The sequence below is a fragment of the Callospermophilus lateralis genome, chromosome 4 (assembly GCF_048772815.1).
Source record: "Callospermophilus lateralis isolate mCalLat2 chromosome 4, mCalLat2.hap1, whole genome shotgun sequence".
NCBI classification, from domain to species: domain Eukaryota; kingdom Metazoa; phylum Chordata; class Mammalia; order Rodentia; family Sciuridae; genus Callospermophilus; species Callospermophilus lateralis.
In genome coordinates this window covers 132,442,717-132,465,759 of record NC_135308.1, presented here as the reverse complement: position 1 = coordinate 132,465,759, position 23,043 = coordinate 132,442,717, and the positions used below count along the sequence as shown (strand labels likewise).

At 35.5% G+C, this 23,043-nt stretch overlaps 1 protein-coding gene across 1 annotated transcript in view; it reads right to left on the bottom strand.

Annotated features, from left to right (window-relative positions):
• The window catches only part of Tmtc2 (transmembrane O-mannosyltransferase targeting cadherins 2), a 375,266-nt gene that overhangs the window by 58,498 nt on the left and 293,725 nt on the right, over nucleotides 1–23,043 (bottom strand). The window contains exons 9-10 of the mRNA XM_076854913.1: nucleotides 18,215–18,296; nucleotides 5,103–5,217 (exon numbers count right to left, since the gene is read on the bottom strand). Of these exons, the coding sequence (XP_076711028.1) occupies nucleotides 5,103–5,217; nucleotides 18,215–18,296 (197 nt within the window). The remainder of the gene's footprint in view (nucleotides 1–5,102; nucleotides 5,218–18,214; nucleotides 18,297–23,043) is intronic.

Sequence of the window (23,043 nt, the reverse complement as noted above, 5' to 3'; positions counted from 1 at the left end):
AAAGTACCACCATGTACTGTTAATACTCATTATATGAAACCACCCAACATCTGTAATCACCTCCCTGTAAATACAGCTGATTAATTAGCAGCAAGTGGATGCCACCTTCCCAAGCAAGGCAGAAGCCCCAAGTCCCTTCATTGTCCAACTTTCTTCCAGCACATGACTCCAGTTCCAAAACTCAGATGCAATCTCCAGAGAATGGGATTCAGAAGTCTGCTTATGGGAGGCCACTGTGCCCAGAACAATCGCCTTTTAACATGTGTGGCACTTGCTCTGTTTGGTTTCTCATGGGTGATGGTGGCACAGCTCTGGGACTGCAAAAGCTGCTGAGGCCTGGGGAAGGCTGGTGGCTGGGGATTGCTCCTGGTTATGTCCAGTAGAGCTCCCAAGCCCCCAAAGAGAATCTGCGGGCCACACAGTACTCCTCAATCTACCCTGCTTCTGCTTAATCTGACCAGACTGGATTATTTACTTTGCATCTAAAAATCTGTCACCAGTAGAAGACGGGCAGTTTAGGAATGGATCTATTTTCATAACTTTGCTTTCAAATGGTAATTGAAAGCCTTCATCCTGCCTTAGAATAATTTCCCTATTTAATGATAACTGCTTATTTGATCCATTCCCTCCTTCAGAAATTACTTTTATTAACACTTATATGTGACAAATAATATTATATATATATGCTATATACAACATTTAATTATATACCATATTTATATATACATAAATATAGTTATATATCACATACTAAGTATATGCTATATACTTATATAAAAATATACATGCTACATGATTTATATATAAACACAAGTGTATACATACTATATATAATTGTACATATATGTACGTATATATACTTAGTGTAATTACATAGAGTTACAAGAGTGAGTTTTCTATTTTCCAGTCTTTGAATCTGTCAGTCATCATTTTCACATTTTTATGATTTTCCATTGAGTGTTGGGGAAACATGGATACCTTCTATTTATCAGTCTAAGAATTGTACACTGCTTCTGTCGCATATATAATTTCAAATATCCTATTAATCTTTAGTTAACTTTTCCAATGTTATAAAGTCCAACTTTCCAACTACTTATTTTACTTTCAGATATATTTTGTGTCAGGGTAAGTTAGGCTCTACTGTGGTAATAAACACATTATAATCTCACTTAAGACCAAAAATGTTTATTTCTCACTCATTCAACCTATGCAGGTAAGAAGGTAGGCTTGGATCCCTTAGATTACTTCTGTTACTTTTGACTCCTCTAGTTTCTAGTCTTCAAGTAGGAAAAAGGCAAGAGTGCTCACTCTTGTAGCTTTGGCTCACCTGTGACATACGTCACATTCATACACATTCCATCCTAAGGAAGGCCTGTGCAGGTCTGCAACTTCAGAGAACTCGGGGAGACAGCAATCCTATTGTTCTGGGACACATTTTTGGTGTCCAGCATTACTACTACTTCCATAGCTCCTAGAGTTCTTGTGACTCGCCTTGAAACAGGAACTAGGTATGTTCTAAAAGGCCCTTCAGTTTTTATAGTCAGTGTGCTTCACTAAGCAGCCTAACTTTGATACCTCTGAGTTGTCATTCTTACCTGAAATGCCTAATTCAAATCATACATCTTAAAACTTTACATCTGCTTATTCTATAGAGAAAGCTCTTCGGGTATTACTGAGAGTTACAATGGTTCTGTCAGAAACTTCTCAAATATCAAAACTTTTGAAAGTCCCAATCAGACAAAGATATGCCCCTGGAGGGCTAGCCTCAGGCCCTCATTTCTTTCCATCAGTCATATCCAGAGGCAGTCACTTAAAAAAAATTAGAATGAACAAATTTTTCTCCTCCCTTGTTAATAGATTTTTTTTTATTATTTCAATAAGAAGTAGCCAAAAAAGGGAAGTTAAATCAGTATGGTGGAACCATATCTTGCACTATAAACTGTCTCTAAATTTCTGATTTGGAACATCAGACAAATCATAGATCCAGCTAACCAAGTCAAAAAGGGGGAGATTTTACCCTCTTCTTCACATACAACTGGTTATTAAACCTTGCCAATTTTGTCTTCTAAAAATCTCTCAAAAGAACTGAGCTCTCAAGGGAAGAATGACTATCAAAATCAATTTAGGGCTTTGGCAGTTTCAGGGGAAACTATATGTAACATACATAACAAAATTTTGATAGCCAACCATTTTGATAAAACTACATTAAGAGATACAAAAACCTTTCTTATCCTTTCAGCAAACAAAGTGCTGAACTTTCTTTACTGATAAGAGATGGGTGTTCAGCTTGCATAGTAAACACTGAAGAAATATTTGAATTTGATGGAGCTGAAAAGCAAAAAAGCTACATAAAAATTAGTCATGGGGACTGGCACCAAACTGTGTAGGATATCACTGTCAGGCTGCTACGGTCATGTGTGCAGTCAATATAGGAGGGCGCTGAGTGACTGAAACTTAATGAGGAATGCAGACTGCAGAAAGCTGGAAAGAAGGTTCTGAAAAATAGATCCTAAAGATTTCCACGTCTCCAACACGTAACAAAAACTTTCCACTGTTTTCTAAAACTGTGGTAAGTCAGAAAAAATTATGAGTGATGGATGTAAGAAGGACATTTTTTGTAATGTTCTTATAATGGGTTTCCATTGGTAGACCTTGAATTCCAGATACTGATTTAATATGTACAAAAATGATCTGTTGATGAAAATACTTATAATAAGTAAGATGAATTAGCCTACAGAAACTTGTGCTTTCCCATCCTTACAAATGGTTTATTGTGAGTAAAAGCATACTGTTTTATTCATGAAGAACAAAAAGTCCTCTTCCCTGCAATATCACCTAACCTTGTCATGAGAATGGAAGTATTCTGTAAAAATTATCCTTGCATTGAAAGTTCTTGCAGATTGACTATAATTCATTTTATAAAGATACTAATGATCAACTGAATTTTGACTTTTCTGTATAGGTGTCAACTTTTTGGGGGGGTCATCATCAAAACAAGTGCCTCAGCAATGCTAAATACTAACAGCAGAGTGAAGGCATCCAACTGCAACCTCATCGTGTACCCCCAACTCCCAGCTAGGCTTTAAATTCCTTATTTAAACTAACAAAAAGCTAAGCAAGAGGTCCTGAAAATATAGTCTAATAATATTCTCAAATGATAAACACAGTCAACAAAATTTTCTTTAAATATTGGTTCCTGGGGTACAAGGGAAAGGGGTAGAATGTGATTAGAAAATAACATGAGGGATATCTGTGACAATGGAACTGTACTGTATTCTGACTGTGATGATGGACACACAAACTTGCACATATGAAGAAATTGTGGAGAACTAAACACACACCTAAACAAGTAAATCTTGGGAAACACAACAGAGCCAGGGGACTGAATAAATATCAATATGCTTGTTGAGATAATATGCTGTAGTTTTGCAAAATATTATCAATGATGAACCTTGATAAACGTTACAGGAGATTTCTCTATATTATGTGAGAAGCCATCAATGAGAAGTGTGTGGACTGAGCGACATTGGCACCGTTAGGCAGGGAAGCCTGGTCTTGGGAACTCCCAGGTGGAATCCACAGATTGGAGAATGCCCAATTCACCTTGGCACCCTGTTCTGAGTCATAGCTCACATTCAAGCACAGCCTTAGAGAAGGGAATGACCCGCTAAGAGCCAAATAGCCTGCTTACCCCTACCCATATCCTGGTTTTCCTGAAGAAGCAAGCACCCAGGCAAGACCCCTCCCACATTGAAATCTTATACCTACCCATCCCTTTTGATCTGTATCACCATAAAGCATGGGCTCAATTTTTGTTAGAAGCCTTACCCCTCTTAACCGATTGGCTTAACCGGTCACTGCCCCTGCTCTTTAAAAACACATTTCTGGTCTTTTGCATTTATTTCATGGTACTACTTTCATAGCTTTATTTAGCAGACAGACCCATCCCTCCAAGGGGTACCCATACTCTTGCCCACATAAGATGTGAGCTAGAGTATTATATCTTATAACTACATGTTATTGTGTAATGATCTCAAAGTAAATGTTTTAAAAATAGTTCCTTGCTTTTTCCAAAAGCCATTTATGTATGTATGCTGGGGATTAAACTCGGGTTTTTGTGCATGCTAAGCACATGTTCTACTGCTGAGCTACTCCTCAGATCAAAAGTCCTCATTTAAAAATCACCCAAATGTGAACCAACTTCTCTGCTATCTTTCTTACCTTGTAAGAATGATCTACATAATTACAAATCCATCAGTAGAAGATAAGCACAAACACCATAGCATGAATGTCACTTAATGAAGCACTTGGTGGTGGGGGGAAATTTAATGGAATGAAATTCAGTAAGAATATGGGTAAAGGAGTACACATATTGCTAACAGAGCAAATACTGCTTTTAAAAAACTGTATAAATCATTTGAGTTTTGTTAAAGCGTCCTCCTTTAACCTAAAACACTACTTATGGATGCACTGTCTCTCTTTATATTCACAACAAAAATAGTTTATGTGCCTTTTTATTTTTTCACTATTGCAATTAGCTTCTGTAATAACCCTCTGAAAATAGAAACAGTAATGGTCTAGAAAATGTATTGTTTCACAGCACAGCAACTGTACTGATTACAGGGCCATTTTAAGTATTTCATAGGCCATATGCATATTTGTATTTGATAATCCTTCCAACTATCAAACACATTAAAATGCATCCACATGCCATATTCAATAATAATTAATACAAATACACAAATATGCAGATGCAATTGATTTACTGACATAATGTTTTGTTGTGGAGACATTTAATTAGACAATTATTCAATTCAATTTTGCAGTTTATCTTTTGTATTTTCTGACCAGTAATTTTGGAGGGAAGGGAAAGCAAGTTGGGGAGGGAGTCCTCAATGATTTTCAGAATACTGAGAGCTCATATGCCATGTGCATTCATCACTAGACTATAATGAAAAAAAAAATAATTCTACTTTTCTCATGAATCTGCAGCCTGATTGACATTTACAATATAGAATGCATAGTATAATATGAAAAAATAGTATAATTATTTTCTTAAAAGCAGGGCATTGGTCTTTTAAGGTTTAGTAGCAAAATCTGACCTGAGCATGTGGGCAGCATTGAAGACAACATCAAACTCTGTACTATCCAGCTCAGCTGCTTTTTTGGCCATTTCTGCTGCTTCTATGAGGCGAGCTTCTTCCAGAAGAAATTGACCTACAAAGTACAAGAAAGTGAGCTTCAACTCAGAAAATGGTAATTGTAGAAAATGATAAAGCTGCATTTAGAAAAGAATAAGTGCAGTGGTAAAGGTGATTTGAAGCTAAGATGTAATGTCACACTCATTATTTAGTAATATTTTATGTGCCTTTCCTTTAATTGCAGAACATTGCAAGAATTTCCTTTTCTTGAAATTCTGTTTCTTAAATGTTCTGTAGACTACTCGTATAATGAAAATGAACATATTTAAAGGTATATTACAAATGTGAGTTGATTTTAATAGTACTTTAGAATAGCCTCTGTCTCTGGCGCACATGCACAAGCAGGTCTATCCATACTGATATATTTATTTCTTACATTTCAGTTATTGAAAGAACATAGGCAGGCATGATAATGACTCACTCTGAATTAGACTTAGTAACAGAAGTGGAAAAAATATTCCCAAGCTCAAATTTTTTTGAGACTACTTTCAGGTCAGCCTTGCAAGGTTAGAATTATTGCAGACAGAGCCACACAACTCCTTAAAATTACACCTCAAGAATTGCTATGTAATGCTATCCTGAAAACATATTGCAAAGGAAAAGGAAAAAGTTGGGTCCAATTTTAAGGCTGTAAATATGTTTATAGAAACAATAGATTGCATTGCTTTTATACCTAAGGATTTACTAAGAGCAAAACTAATGATGTTAAGCTTCATCTGATATGGATATTCAAATAAAAAACAAAATAAGGGAAAAAAGGGTATGTTGAAATCATCTACAATACGGCCAGGCTTATGGAGTTGTGGTCTAATTATCATCTCTCGTTGTGTGGGATTCCTTTTTTGTTTAAAGTTCAGGGCATTAAAACTAGAAAAAAAATTGTTATAAAAAATGAGTTGCAAATCATGAGCTGCATATAGAAACACAAAAACTATAAAAATGGTAAGTACTGATGGCTGTTGGAAGAGCCTATTATTTACTGTTCATCTAGTAAATATTACAAATTGTCTTTTAACCCCAAAATATCTCCTCTTAAAGGGGGAAATATGTTTTTTAAGGATTTATAATAGCCAGTAGTCATGGCTTAATTTAAGTATTTTAAACTTTGATTAGTTAAAAGCTGGTGAGTAAAGATAAACCTGTGATTATAAAGCCTACTATTTTAAACTAAAAGTGTCCATCAGAACCACTAAGACAGAGAGCAAGAGTCCATTTCCAGAATTTCAGAGGTAGTAGGTCTGGAGAAAGCCTCAAATATGCTTTTTTTTTTTTTTTAACCAGGGATTGAACCCAGGGGCACTCAACCACTGAGCCACATCCCCAGCCCTATTTTGTATTTTTATTTAGAGACAGGGTCTCAGTGAATTGCTTAGCACCTCGATGTTGCTGAGGCTGGCTTTGAACTCGGGATTCTCATGTCTTAAACTCCAGAGCCACTGGGATTTCAGGCCTGTGCCACTGCGCAAGGCTCAAATTTGCATTTTTAATCAGTTCTCATGAGATACCAATGCTACTAGGCCATGTCCACACTTTGAGAATTAGTATCTTAAAAAAAAAACAAATTTTCCTCATACCCTGGACTCAGATTACACTTGGGATTAGCCACAAGTCCAATTTAGGTCTTCTGGTCATCAACTGTACCTGACATGTCCTTCCCTCTATTATATGGCACAATGACCAGGTTACACTCATGTGTAGGTAGGAAGATGCATATATCATGATGACATATTCATTAACTACAAGCTTATCCTTTCAAAACTCTCAAGGAGAGTTAAGAGTTTTATCTTTCACATTCAATGATAAGATTTCTGAGAAACCACTTCTTATTCACATACTGGAGACAAGCGCATCCTTTGTGTTTGGTAATTGAGTTGAATTGGAAATAAAGAAAATTTTAACTAAAATATATTTTGTTCTCTGGTATTGTTGCTACCATGCTTTATTTCTTTGGTTTGCAGTTTGTCATACCAAGTTAATTATCATCATTTTACTTCATTTTCTCAAATCAAAAGGAAGAACAAAGGAAATGAAAAAACAAGTTGAGAACTTATAAAGAAAAAATCCTGTGAGTAGGGAACAACAGAAGATGATTCAAAAAGAGAAAGAATTCCCTAGAGATCCAGAGATAAAGAGTCTAAGTCTCCCCATGGACTGAAGTTAGCAGAGGGAAAAAGTAATGGATAGTTCAAGATTCAACTGTTTTTAACAGCTGAGTCATACCTTCTCTGGACATTTCTTTCACTCAATGAATCATTACAAACTACTGATTAGGTTTTTTTTTAATCAATATTTCAATGCAACAGGCCTGTGAAAGATCAATCCTTCATTAATTCCTGGATGTGAAAAGCTCTGCCTAGCTGGGCATGATAGCCTATGCTTGTAATTCCAAAAACTTGGGACTGAGGAAGGAGGATTGCAAATTTAAGACCAGCCTTGTCAACTTAGTGAGATACAGTCTCAAAGTAAAATTTTTTAAAAAGTGGGCCGGGGATATAGCTCAGTGATAGAGCATCACTGGGTTCAATCCCTAGTACTGAGGGCAAGGGCTGGGAGTAAGGAGGGAAGGAAGTAGCTACGTCATGAGGTAAAAATCTGTGAAAATATAAAGTGGCCTAAATCATAAAAATCAAATATTGCTTCATAAAATTTTTCCAATTATACTCCATAGATTAGTTGGGAGTGGTCATTTCTTGCAAAAATATTAGGGAAAAATCACTCTTAAATGCAATGCAACTAAATTAAAGACCCAAAATAATAGGCATCATGATGACACAATTTTCTTTAGGAAAAATCATTCCAATGCAGCTTTAAAAAAATGTTCAAAGGCAAATTAAGATCTTATTTAGAAAGGGACAATTAGAACACAGCATGTATACACAAATAGTTCCCTTCGGATGAAGACTAATCATTGAAATACATCCAGAATCATCTGACCTCTACCTGTACCACTCTGTCTCAAACTATTATTTTACCCTGGATTACAGCAATAGCCTCCTACATGATATAATCCCTGTACTTCTGCCCTGGACTCTACAGAACATTCTCAAAACAGCACTCAGAGCGATCTTATTAAAATGGAGGTCTAATTGCATCATGCTATCACTGTGAGATTTTTTTTTTTTTAAATCAACATCCAAGAATCCTTACCCTGTCTTTACCCATCTTGACATAACAATACTAGGCCCTTCCCCACTTAACCTTCTTCTAACAAATCAGAAGAACAGAGATTTTTAGTCTTTACTTTGCAATTTTCTTCATCTGGAATGCTCTTTCTCCAGTGGGTCACCCCCTTAACTTCCTGGCACATTGTGAGGATTTAATAAATACGTGTTTAAGAACATGACTGAATTAAATCTTGGTAGATATTTGCTTCATCTTCAAATGAACAAGACAGCATACATTAATACACACTTTCCCATCCAGTTCCTCATACCTTACAGTGATTTTTAGGTAGGGCTATAATAAATGCCCACAAGTGCTGGGCACTGCCACCATCCAAGAGTATGATCCACAGTGAAGTTTTTTTTTGTTTGTTTGTTTGTTTTTAATATTTGTACTAGGGATTGAACCAAGGGGTGCTTAGCCACTGAGCCACATCTCTAGCCCTTTTTATTTTTGATTTTGAGACAGAGTCTCACTAAGTTGATTTGGGCCTTGCTAAATTGCTGCGGCCGGCTTTGAACTCTTGATCTTCCTGCTTCAGCCTACCTACTAAGTTGCTGGGATTACAGGCATGGGCTATCATGGCCACAGTGAAGTTTTTATGATGGTTCCCTCTGGACTTAATATTATATGGCCCTGTTTTTAAAACTCTGATTTTTCTCTTAGAGCACAGATTCAATTCAAAGGTATATTAAATTTAAGGCAGTTCGAACTATGTAATTTGGCTAACATCTATTATATTCCATTATATTGTGGAATACATTCAATAATCTCAGAAGAGAAAGAAATAATTTGGGAGGAAGTAGTTTCCTCTATGGGTTAATATAGCCAGGAAATTTACACTGTGCTTTCTATACATAAGATGGAGTGCTACTTGAAGAGGGTGAGGTGGGGATTTACAAAGATAAATGCAACATTCTTTCAAGAGTTCCAATCTATCAGTGAAGTAAACAGATTACAGTGATAGTTAATGTCAAAATGCATATAAATCTGAAAGAGGAGGTTGCAAAATAGTATAGGTGAAATGCATCATTTTTTGGCGGAAGTGATTTTTTTGGTTTTGTTCAACTTATAATTTAAGTTGAATAAAACAAAGAACAAAGGGATCAAGTAAGGATATTACTTGAATGTGACCAAGAAAATACAGATACATAGCTAGCAGCCAGATCATGAGCAGGACATTACCAGCATTCCAGCAGCAACATCTGTACCTGAGGACCTTCTCAAGGACTCAGATGATTGGAACCAGAAAAAGGCCATGACGGAGTCTTTGTGTTGACTGGTTTCTGTGACATAGTGGTAGCAAGATGAGCAGAGACAGAAGGGCTGAGGAAGTCTGCCATGGGTGTTTTATCGGGGGGAGGAAGAAACACATTATCTGGGGATAAAGCAGTGGTTAGGATTTAGAACTGCTGTCTGAAGGGGATGCTGCTGTGGAGAGGATGTGTGTTACTGTGCACTTCCTGTGCCAGGGAGGATTAAAAATATGGAGGAAATTCTTCTCTTCTGTGCCTCTGCGGGAGACTGGCTGAGTGCTATTCTCTGAGCCCCCCAGTCACCCTAGCATGTTAGCTATGCTCTCCTTCTTTATAACCAACCTCTCTCCTTTCCTCTTTGATTAGTTTTATTGCTTTGAGTGTTTGTGCTCTTGACAGCCTGAGTTAACAAAAGTGCCATTTTCCTGAGACAGGCCTAAGGTGATAAATGTGCCACCGTCTCTGGCCAAGAAAACAGGTGGTCCAGGTGAACAAGGAAAAGACACCCAGGAGGTCAACCTGGACTGCTCATTGTGAGGTCAGGAGGCAGTGGATCTAAGTGAACAGGAGGCAAAGAATTTGTCCCAAATTGGACGGGTGGCAAGGAAGGTGTCTAGTGCAAAGGAGATTAGAGACTCAGCTGGCCAGGGCCCTGTGGGCACTGGAAAAAGAGGCCGAGAAGGTGAGCAGCACATAATTGAATTTACTTCCCCTGACTCCTTCTGAAAGGGTTAGGAGACGCCAGAAAACCATTCATATAATTATGGTGACTGTCCACAGGGGAGTTAGAATGGGACAAGGTGGAGAAGAGAGAAAGGGTGGCAGAGGAGAAAGAGGATGCGAATCGAGGGGAGACACAAGAAGGGAAAATAGCACAATCCCATTAATACGATCAAGTCATAAGTAGATTCAACATGGATCAAGTGTTCTTCAAAGAGGAAAGTCAGCCCAAACTGAGCTTCCACCTGCAGTCTTACCACCTGAACATGAAGGGAAAGAAGCCACTAATGAGAGGTATGACTTCATGAAGGACACAGAGTGAGCAGCCTCAGTTAGTTATAGGACATTGGAAGGAATGAGAGGAGGGAGAACTCAAGAATTCAAACACAGGTGCTATAGTCACCAACGAAAAAAGTACACCACTGAGACCAACTTGACAAGGGAATGGCCACGCAGTGGGGTGGCTCATAGAGCCCAGGGCTCACACCCTCTCCCTGGGAAGAGCTCCCAGTCTTCTTCTTGTGCTTTCATATCCTCTCACTGGGCTTTCCAGACTTGCCAACCAGGAACAGAGCACGTAATGGTAACAGACACAAACTTTGAGAACAAATTGTTTAATTAAGTAGCAGGAAGAAAAAAATACAAATAAGAATCTCAAAAAGCACTCAGTCAGTAAACCAAAATAGCCAACACATACACATTGTGTGGGTGTATATGTGTGTTTTTTCCCATTTAATTATCACAAAACTAACTTCACTGATGCTACAGAGTTCTCCCAGAATAGCCACACTGAGATAGGCAGTTATGGATAAAACAACTAGGACTGACCCAGTTAAGTGAGCATATACTCACATTAATGAAAACAATCCTTATTTACCTTATGCAGCTGTATGGCTTAAATACAAATACCCTTTCATTTGTAATTTGCTCATAATTCTCATTTTTCTTGCAATTATCCCCATCCTCTCTGGGCCTTCTGTCTGTATGTTGATGGATAAACATTCCCCTTTTTCTTAATTCTAGTTTTCTACTCAGTCTCCTCTTCCCTTAAATTCTTTCTGTCCTTATTTTTACACCTAATCAAAATTTTTCCTTAACAATTTATATATTTTATTTATAATTTTAAAATAACAAATGTCCATTCCTATGATTTGCTGAACATATTATATAACTAGTGACTTCATAAAATTAAATGAATCCTCCAACTTTAGGCAGGATGTCTCATATCTTAAGTAGATCAATCTTTATTTTTCATTGTTGATGTACTGTATTTTATTCACTTATTAATATGCAGTGCTAAGAATCAAACCCAAGTGCCCCTGGGCTAGGGATGTGGCTCAAGTGGTAGTGCGCTCGCCTGGCATGCGTGCGGCCGGGGCTCGATGCTCAGCACCACATACAAACAAAGATGTTATATCTTCCGAAAACTAAAAATAAATATTAAAAATATTCTCTCTCTCTCTCTCTCTCTCTCTCTCTCTCTCTCTCTTTCTCTCTTTCTTAAAAAAAAAAAAAAAAACCAAGTGCCTCACACATGGGAAGCAAGTGCTTTACCACTGAGCCATAACCCCAGCCCAAGTAGATCAATCTTTCATTATTTGCTTTTATGGAAATTATTTTCTAGTAGTTTATTGCTTATTGTCTTTTAATTGTATTTTTTGGAAACACATTATTAATCCTTTAATTTTTCCTTCTTTTTTTTTTTTAAACTTAGAAAGTCTCTGCTCTTTTTCTTCCCATTTTAAACATGGGAAAGTTTTAATTCTAAAATGCTTCGGAAAATATCTCACAGGCATGAAGAATAAATCTTATTGGTATGCAACATGTATTTTAATAGGGTGAGACATGAAATAGTTTGAAACAACATTTATGAAACTCCTAATCTGACTGTACTTCTGTGAACTGCCTATGCTGTAATTGGAGCAATAAAGGGACTGATATTTAAAAATACACATTTTTTTCCATATCATTTAGCATAATTTTAGTCTCGATGTAATTTTGCAAAGAGTCACCCAAAATCATTTTCATTTTTAATCAAGGCAAGACCATAATTTTGTTCATTATTTAATTTTAAAAATTATTGCTTCTGAAGTGACTGAAAATAAAATGATACCACATGATCTCACTCCATATCCATCTTCTAACTTGTTTTAACTATGAATTAATCAACCACAGGCCTCTCTCTTATTCAAGTTATGGAGTATTTCAAACCTTCTCTTTTGGTGTTCATGGCTGAAAGGTTCAACCCAATTTTTTAACATTTCCCCCAGAGCTTACTTTTTAAAATGAAATTGAAATGATATGTAAACCACCGTAGAGAAAAACACAGGCTATCTCATTAAAAAGTTCTAAACTTAAAAGTTGGATTTCTCAACTTGTTCCTCTACTAATTACTTAGGAATTTTTTTTTTTTCCTTTTGATACTAGGGATTGAACTCAGGGGCACTTGACCACTGAGCCACATCCACAGCCCTATTTTATATTTTATTTAGAGATAGGGTCTTACTGAGTTGCTTTGCGCCTTGCTTTGAACTCGTGACCCTCCTACCTCAGCTTCCACAGGTGCTGGGATTACAGACCTGCACAACCATGCCTGGCCAGGAAATTTCTGATCCAGGAAATCACTTAAACATTCTGAACTTCTGTTTTATTAGTCAAATGTAACTGGGATCCATTATAGCCTCATAGGTATTAAATCATGATCAAAAAAGATCAGAGGTAAAAAAGAAAAAAAAGAAACACTGGGTAGAAGGCAAAGTATTTGATAAATAAGATGTTCTCAGGATTTTAAATTTGACCATAGAGCCAATCAATAAAAATCTGGATGATTACAGTTTTTAAAAATTCCATACTTTCTGTGGGCTCACAAGAAAGAATGATTTAATAACTAAGCCTCAGTTTTGGAAAGGATTTGATGGTTGTTGAGATCAACCCTCTCACTGTTGGCAATGTCTGAATTTTTCTAATATCCTTATAAACACCACATTTGGAACTCTTCCGTGAGTAGTCTTTTCATAATCTGGCAGCTCTCCTAATTCAGATGCTCTTCCTTCTAAACAGCCACATCTAGCTGCCTTCTTGGCTCTTTCCTTGAAATATTTTCCAGATACATGCTGTCTTCTACCTTAAGCATCCTCTGAATTAATGCTCATGGCATCCCCATTTCTACATTTTGGGGAACAGCTATTCATCATTCAAATATTTGGCCAATGTGAGCTCATTGGGTGAATTTTTCCTACATAAAACCCCACACATGGAGGCCCCTAAATTATGCTGTTTCTCCTTTTTAAAAATAACTGTAATTAAATCATGAGTTTTATAATTTGTGCCTTCCATACCATTTTGCCATCTCTATTGGAACTTGTCTTTTCCCTGCTGTGTTCCTGTATTTAGTACGGTGCTTGATAAATATGGAGCTGGAGACTTCAAAAAATTTAAGACTCATGACTTTACAGCCAAACCCTTGGAAATAAAAACAAAAACAAAAACAAACAAAACAAACAAAACAAACAAACAAACAAACAAAAAAACATGCCCCAGAGAACCCCAGTAGAGAAGACAATGAGAGTCCAAGCTTTACTCTTAGTTAAAAGGTAGATGGGAGAAAAAGTTACTTATTAAGATCCACATAAAAGAAGGCTTTGTTCCAATAGCACCTTCCTCCCTGCCCCCCACCCCCCGCCCCCGAATTACTGTGCATTGAACCCAGGGCCTCACACATGCTAGGCAAGCACTCTATCACTGACCTATATCCCCTGCTCTTTCAAAATTTTATACTTCTGTTTTAAAAATCTAATAAATTCCCAACTGCCTGGATATATTCATAGTGGGTACCTTTTACCAAATATTTAATAGTTAAGTTGTCTTAATCTACTTCACATTTACTACTATATACCTAAAGAAAAGATGTATAACATATTCTACATTATTAAATGTTGTTTTTCTTGGACTTTTTTAAAGGAGGGACTTGTATTGATCTTGATTCTTTTGGGCAGAAGCTCTCTTCTCAAGAGTAGGGTAGCCATAGAATTATAGAACCACATGAGACATCAAGACATCAAATGCTCACACAGATTTATAAACTAAATTTCATTAAGTCTTTTCTTGATTGATATCACATGGACATGGAATATACTGTAAGCCTGACAACATATGATTACAACATTATACTATGGTTTGAAAACTATTTTCTACACATTCCTTAAAATTTTTGACAAAATAGTGAAAAAAAAATAATACATATTAGAGACAACCTGAAATCTGAATACTGGAAAACATTTTGAGAGCCCAGATTAAGCTTTTAAATTTAAAGACAAGGAAATCTAAATTCCAGAGACTCCATTTTTCCTCCAGAGACTATATAAAGCTAACAAACTCTTGGAACCAATCAGCAAGTCTACCTGAAGGGAAAAGGCAGGGAAGGTCTCTCTGAGATGTAGTTCCTTTCTCCAGATGCAAAACCCGTGGATTCAAAACACAAGTAAGTGATAACATTTTAAAATATCATCTTCCAATCACTACTGCAGCCAATATAAATTCCTATAATTCCCTCTGTTTAGTCCCAACCGTATGGTATTTTCCAAGTCACTTGTATCATTAACAAGCAAACTAAAAGCACATAATCACCCAAGAGAGTAAATTTCTCATAAAACAAAATTTGCTCACTCTGGCATTTTCATTGGCATTTGCAAAAAAGCATTTTAAAAAGACTCAAAACACATATATTTCATTTAAACATTTATTTTTAAACCGAAGAAGTGTTTTTATTCAAACTGTGGGTATAAACACCCTAAGAATATATATAGGCAGTAAGTTGGCAATGAGCTGATATAAGAATCATAGTATATAATTTCTTGGGCATGGAATAATAAAAAAAATTCAAATGAAGCATTCTTTCAGAAGTGAATTTTGTATCCCAGATCCAGTTCTAGAATGGAGGCTATTCCTAACCGAGCTCAATAAATATTTATTGCACATTACTGTGAGTATGGCAACACGCTAGATATTGATGATACAAAAATGGAAAACAGGTCCTCCCTAGTCTCAATTTAGAATCTTCTAAAGGAGGTAAATGTGTAACTTCAATATAAATACTTACTATTATGCAATCGTTCCAAAGTGGAAGCTACCATTACCTCTTACCTAAAACAGAAAATAGCTCTCTAAAGAGTTTTCCTATAACCCTCTCTTCTCCTTGTGATCTTTTCTATTACTCTTAATAGAAAATTCCTTAGTTTGGTCCACATGTATGGGCTTTACCTCTGCTCTCTCTACAGCCTTATCTACTCCCACTTTCCCCTATGATTCAATATGTTCTAGTCACATGAAACTTCTTTCTCTGCTGTGAACATAGCTTGTTCTTGTTTGAACAGTGAACTTTCTATTTTTCTAAGTCTGGCTCTTGAAGTAGATGCCTGAAGTTCTGAGATCTCAAATACTACACACTCATAGCCATTTGCCTTGAACATCTTGTCTCAAGAAGTACTCCATTTTCTACTTTTCACCTTCTAAAGATGCCATTGTCCTGTTTAGTTACTGTATAGCACTACTTACTACTTACTTTCTGAAAATAGAGGCTTGCACCTAATAGGCACATCTTACACATATCAAAATAAAGACCTTTCCCTAAGAATTTTAAGTGAAGTCATCACACAAGAATTTGATATTCTAAAACTGCACACAAGAACCTACTGATTGAAATGTCTGCTATTTGCCTGCCTCTCTACTGGTATTGTGAAAACAAACAGAATTTATGTTATAGAATAAAAAGCAATGAAATAGGGTCCAAAATTTATTCACCTACAACTAATTTGGTTAAGTCATCTTCATTTCCCTAGATTTTAGTCTACTTGTGTGTACATAGAGAAATTAATTTTTAAAACTGTTATAATTCTGACATTTAATTATTTGAAATGAATTTTCTAAAATGAGAATAATTCTTTAAAATGTACATTTTTTTTATAACCCAAGCATAGTAAGCAAGGGTTATTAAGCACTCAGTTATGAGCTTACTGTCCAATTGTAGATTCTTTACTGTGACCAATCCTCCCTTTGACACCATGTTTTGAGTTCTCTACATATCTGATTACAAAGTAGAAAAAAATGCTGAAAGTTGTAAACTTTCATAAAATTGCATTCCATACATTTATACTGAATTATACATTCTTCTCTGAGAAAATATACTAATAATGTATATATGCATCCAAATTTAAAATATTCTGAGGCACTAAGAACAATTTTCATATCTGCATTTAAAGACATGTTATCACTATCATACAAATAATACATTAAAAAGATTTTTACACTTTCTGACAAAATAAATTTTAAAAATGTCCTCATGAGAAAAATATTACCTACCACCACACTACAAAAAGAAATTTCAAGAACATGAAATAGTATAAAAATTAGAAGAAGTAGGTAAGGATGGACAAGCCAGAAAAATAAGGGGCCAACTATTAAAATTGATATAAAGGTGATTTTTAACAATTGCAATTCAAATGCATCAATGATGAAGTTTCAAGAAATTTACTGTGAAAATACCTACATATTACATAACAATGTTTTCATAGAAAGCTTAGAGGATGCAGTAAGTGGAATTAATTTGAAACCAAGGAAATATAGGCAAAAAGATGGGGGGGGGGTAATCCTATTTTCTAAAATGTAACAGCAAGAGGTCTTTTTAGCACTGAGAGAAAATAATCATGGAGCTACCACAAACAGTAACCATGAGAAAATCCTAATTTAAAATATTTCATATGCAAAAACTTGTGAAAATAAAAATAAATTCTGAAGCAAACTTAAATTACTCGACTGCTATCTTAACACAGCAATAAAATTGTATTGTGAAACAAAATCAGGAGTGTTTATATAATTCATTACATGGTATTACATCCTACATTATGTTAGGAAGATAAAGCATCACAACCCTAACTTTATAGACGTATACACACAATAATCTAAGTTTAAAAATGCTCTTGTGGTTGGTTAAGTGTTTCCTCCATTTTATTATTTCCATTCTTCTGCACATGCAGCCTGCCACTGATTTATTTTTACTAGCTGGAAACTGGGAGAAGGAATTAAATATTATACAAGCATATTAGTTTTATTTCCTTAAGATTTGATTTCCGTCCACTTTTAAGTTTACTGCTTGATAATAACTAAGACATCAAAGCCAATAGCGATAAAAGGAAAACTTTTTTTTTTTTTTTTTTCCAAGAGATCAGCAAAAGTGAATGTTTTTTTGGCTCCTTGAAAGCCATTCCAAGTCTGGTAGAAATAAGCACATCTTACCCAACACCAAACCAGCTATATACTGTGCCTCACTAAACATATGACTCACTACTAATGATAGAGTGGAGTGTGACAGAGTTGTTGTGTAAGCTCATTCTGGACTGATGAAGGCCAAGGCTAGATGGGATGAGACAGCTATCCTTTATACCCATTATAGTTTTATCCTTGGCCTCACTCAGAGGCATTCAATCTTCCAGAGAGCAAGACTTTTTGGTCAAAATGTAAACTTCCAAAATTTCAAAGTGGCATGCTCAATGACTAAGACAATATCATTCAGAGTGAAAAGGAAGCTAATATTTTTATTATAAACTACGCATCAGGCAGGGAGCTAGATGCTTTCCTTATGAGATCTCGTGTAAACTCCACACTGAACTTGAAACAAACAACTGTGAAATTGCCTTCCCCATTGAAATTCTATGAAAATTACTGCAGGGAAATACAATGGATAAGGAGGCTTTAATGTGACTACTTTGTGAAGAAGAGAATGTAGCCCGAGGCTATATCTGCACCCCAAAATGTCAGTAAATCTTATACCCACGTTAAGAGCAAATGTGGGGAACTTAGAAAAAATGATCAGCCACTCACCATAATGCATGTAACAGTTTCCTTTGGTGGGATCCAGCTCGATAGCCTTCAAGAAGAACTTTTCAGCCTCACTCTTTCGACCCTTGAAAAACAGAGAATATGGATGATTCAGAAATGAATCATGAGGGATTCTTCACCTTCAGGGCACAAATGAGCAGACTCATGTCCACTGATGACCATCATTGAAAAAGAAGAGTTTTATTTTTATCTAAATGAAGATGTTGAAGGAGAATATGTGAGAATAAAGATGGAGGTCTGAATCCTGGAAAACATTAAGATAGAGGTGTCAGTGCTAGAAAGAGAAGAAAAGGAAGAGACCAGAGAAGTAAAAGAAAAGTTAAAAAAAAAAAAAAAAAGGATTCATAGGAATCAAAAGAATAAGAAAACATCATTTGTTTTCATGTGATTCCTTCTTTTTTTTTCTTGTAATAGGAGTTTGTCCTCATTACATACTTCTAATCACATCCTTATCAAATGAGGAAATAAGATCACAATTCATTGGATCTGAAACAGCTACTCCTTATTGCTACTGAAAATTATACTGATCCAGAATGTAATCTCCTGTGAAGTCTCCTGCCTCACTACAGTTTTAATCGGGATCATCGTAACACTCACAAGAAAACAAATTTAAAAATAAGGGGAAGGTTCACCTGCAATACATTTGAGTTTTTTCATCAAACAGTGTAATCCAGGCAGATTGTAAAACTATACATTCTTTATTTGGTTATGGATTCTGAGCCACAACAACATCCAGAATAACATAAAGAGGTGGCTTGAAGTGGGAGAACAGTCTAAGAGGAACTTCCTGGAGAGCTCTCATCGGCTATGGTTGAAGATCTATGCTGAATATAAGTGGCAGCAGGACACTGAGGTTGATGTCCAAAAGCCACTGTGGTAAAAAGAAATGATCTCACCTGCTTATTGCTTCTAATTTACACACTATCCATCATATGAATTTCAGGCATTTTCTTTCTTTCTTCACAAATATTTTTAAAATTACTGTTACAGTGATGAATTTTCCAAAGTTAAAGATGTGTGTGATAAGTATGCTACATTCCACAACACTCATTCATTTCTCCATATCTTTACTTTTTTGTTCATTCATTAAAAAAAAAAAATCACTTTGTTACTGCCTCCTTCATTCACTCATTGTTCTAACAGCTAGAGACCAGCCTACCACACCTACCACCTATAAACAGTGATAAACAAACAATGAACTAATGGACTTCTGCATTTCTTCTATCTTTTAAATAATGTTATTCCATTGAAAAACTTCCCTCTAATTCATAATTCTTATCAACTATCCAACAATTAAAACTACAAAAAATACATTCAATATTTCCCACATTTTAATGTCAAAGGTAATGTTTCCCTTATGTTTACTTTAATAAAGTTATCAAGACTTAGGCAATAATCTTACCAAGGAAGAATTCTCCAAATGAGTCAATAAATTTAAAGAATCAGGCAGGCTATGTATGAGTTATGAGCAGAGATGCTAGACAAGTGGAGCAGCTTACACACTTGTTTTAACTATGTGACTTTTGGAGAATTTATTAAATCTCTCAGCTGTAATTTTCTCTATACAAAAAAGAGGATAGGTGTAGTACAGGGGACTATTAGGGTAGTGAAAGCACTTTGTGTGACATTATTATAGTGGATACATTTCATATATGTGTCTAAACCCATAGAATAAATATACAACACCAAAGAGTAAGGCAAAATACAAACTATGGACTTTAATTGTCTTATCAGTTGACAACAAATATAGAACACTAACTCAAGTTGATTATAATAGGGTTTGAAACTGTGTGTTTGGTGGTGGGAAGGTAGGGAGGAATATGGAAACTCTGTACTTTCTGCTTAATTTTTTTAAACCTACAACTGCTCTAGAAAATAAAATCTATAATTTTTTTAAAAAAAGATAAAAGCTATTTCAAAAGATTATTGAATTATCTGAGCCAACACATACAAAGTAGCTATTATAGTAGTTAGGTATAAGTTTGAAGCAAATGTTAACTATTATTTGATACACACAGGTAATATGCAACAGAATGAAGAGCTATGAATGACAAATAGTAAGTTTTGTTAATATACACAGGCTAAGAAAACATGGTCATTCTTTAAATCATCTCCAGAAAATAATATACAAAGAACTTGCAGAAGAGGATAATAAAAGAAAGATGCAAAATATAAGCTATTGTTTGGTAAAAAAAATATATAAAGATTTTATATACAAATAAAAAGGGGCTCTGAATTTTCTTCCTCTTAAATTTTTAAGGATGGAAAAGAAGGAACTGGTTCATTTATCAATGCCACAATAAACTGGGTAGTAAAACCCTTGTTCATTGACAAAACAATAGTATGAAGCCTTAAAAACATGCATCAGTACTCAAAGACAGTGGTCTTTGTCTGCTCACTGGACTGTTATTAAAAGAAATGAGTCCTATAATCTCCTAGATAGAAATTGGACATGTAGAACATTATTTCTGGGGATGGGTGGAGGACATATGACCACTATTTGTTTAGTAAAAACTAACTGCCAAATAATAAGGATGAAAAGACAACTCTCCTGAGAATATATAAAATAATAAACCAACTGACCATATAAGTCAATCAGGTAAACAAATCACTAATTTCTATGAAGGGGTCAGGATTGTTGGGAGATAATATTATCTTTAATTAAATTTACAGTTTCAACTATCACAATTTTAGGGAAACAGTAATTAAGAAAATGGTGAAGAAAAAATGTTTAGCAGATTTTTTCATTGTGTCTTTGATATTAAATCAGCATTTCCTATAAGCAAGTATTATGGAAGAGCCACAGGCTGAACAAACCCCTTACAACAAGCACAACATATACATATACAACATACATTGTGTGTATTGATAGGTGTCTAGACATGGGTAGTGGTTCAGAAACCAAGAAAAAGGAATGCCACTAATTATTTAAAACCATACAGAAGACAATATTGTTGAAACTCATGAAAAACAACAATGAAACCTCCACCCTACCATATTTTTACCACATGCACATCAGATAGAGCACTAATCTCCAGGATATCTAAAGAACTCAAAAAACTTAACACCAAAACAAACAAAAACCCAATCAAAAAATGGGTTAAGGAACTGAACAGATACTTCACAGAAGATATATAATTGATCAATAAATATTATGAAGAAATGTTCAACATCACTAGTAATTAAAAAAAAGCAAATCAAAACTACTCTAAGATTTTATCTCTCTCCAGTGAGAATGGCAGTTATTGAGAATACAAGCAGCAACAAGTGTTGGTGAGGATGTGGGGAAAAGACACACTCATACATTGCTAGTGGGACTGTAAATTTGTGCAATCAATCTGGAATGTAGTATGGGGATTCCATAAAATACTTGGAATGAAACCACCATTTGACCCAGCTAGCTCACTCCTCTGTCTATACCTGAAGTACTTAAAAACAGTGTACTATGGAGATGCAGCACATTGATGTTTATAGCAGCACAATTCACAACAGCCAAACTGTGGAACCAACATAGATGCCCTTTATTAGATGAACGGACAAAGAAACTGTGATTATATATATATACATATATATGTATATATATATATAAATACAATGGAATATTACTTAGTAATAAAAAATAATAAAATTATGGTATTTATAGATAAATGGTTGGAGTCAGAGAATACCATGCTAAGTGAAGCAAGCTAATCCCCAAAAAACCAAAGGCTAAATGTTTTCTCTGATAAGTTCATGCTAATCCATAATAAAGGGGGGCATGGGATGAGTGGAGGAACTTTGATTCGGTAAAGGGGAGGGAGGGCTGAGGAGGGGGAATGGGGATAGGAAAGATGGTAGAATGAGATGGACATCATTATCCTAGGTATGTGTATGATTTCACAAATGGTGTGACCCTTCTTCATGTACATCCAGAGAAGTGAAAAACTGTGCTCCATTTGTATACCACGAATCAAAGAACATTCTGCTGCTATTCCACAGTGTGGGATCAGTATCCAGCTAATTTACTTTGTTTTCCTATTAAACTATGCTACTACTACCACAACTCAGAAATAGGAGCCTAGTGAGGGGATACAGAAAGCAAACAGTATCCCACCCAATGGCGATCAACACTATTTCCAACTACAAAACACAGAAATATAAAAACAGCCACATACAGGTTTCTACATACTCACACACCCACAAACTCCACCAGCCATTCCTGGAAACCTCCCTTAAGAAAGCACATAGGAATAAGCAAGTGAGAATTACACTGTTATGGCTTTAGTAAACTATATTCATACTTTTGTATTTACTTTTAGTGACAAATTATTCAGAACAAAATCCATCACCTTCTACAATGTGTCATAATATAACTGCTCAGAACTGTTATTCTACTGAATGACACCTGAAGGACTTACCAGGACCTTTAATTATTGCATCACTCTATTACTTTATGTGGATATACATTATATGTGCACATCTATTTAAATATATAAATGGTGATATTGTGGTTTATGTTACAATATTTTATAATATGTTACAAGTAATATATTTCTGATTACATATATTACAAATATATAATATATAAATCACACACACACACACACACACACACACACACACACACACACACACACATCCCTTTATGAACATTTCCTGGCACAGAGCTCTTAAAATCTTTTAATTTTCTGAGTAATGGAGGGGCTCAAAGAACATTTTGTTCTAACATTTTCTCTTTTAAGCCTGATACCTAACACAGAGGTACTAATCCCTAGGAATTTCCTCAGTGACAGGAACATCTTTTGTTGTAATGAGGCCACTCTTTGTGGGTT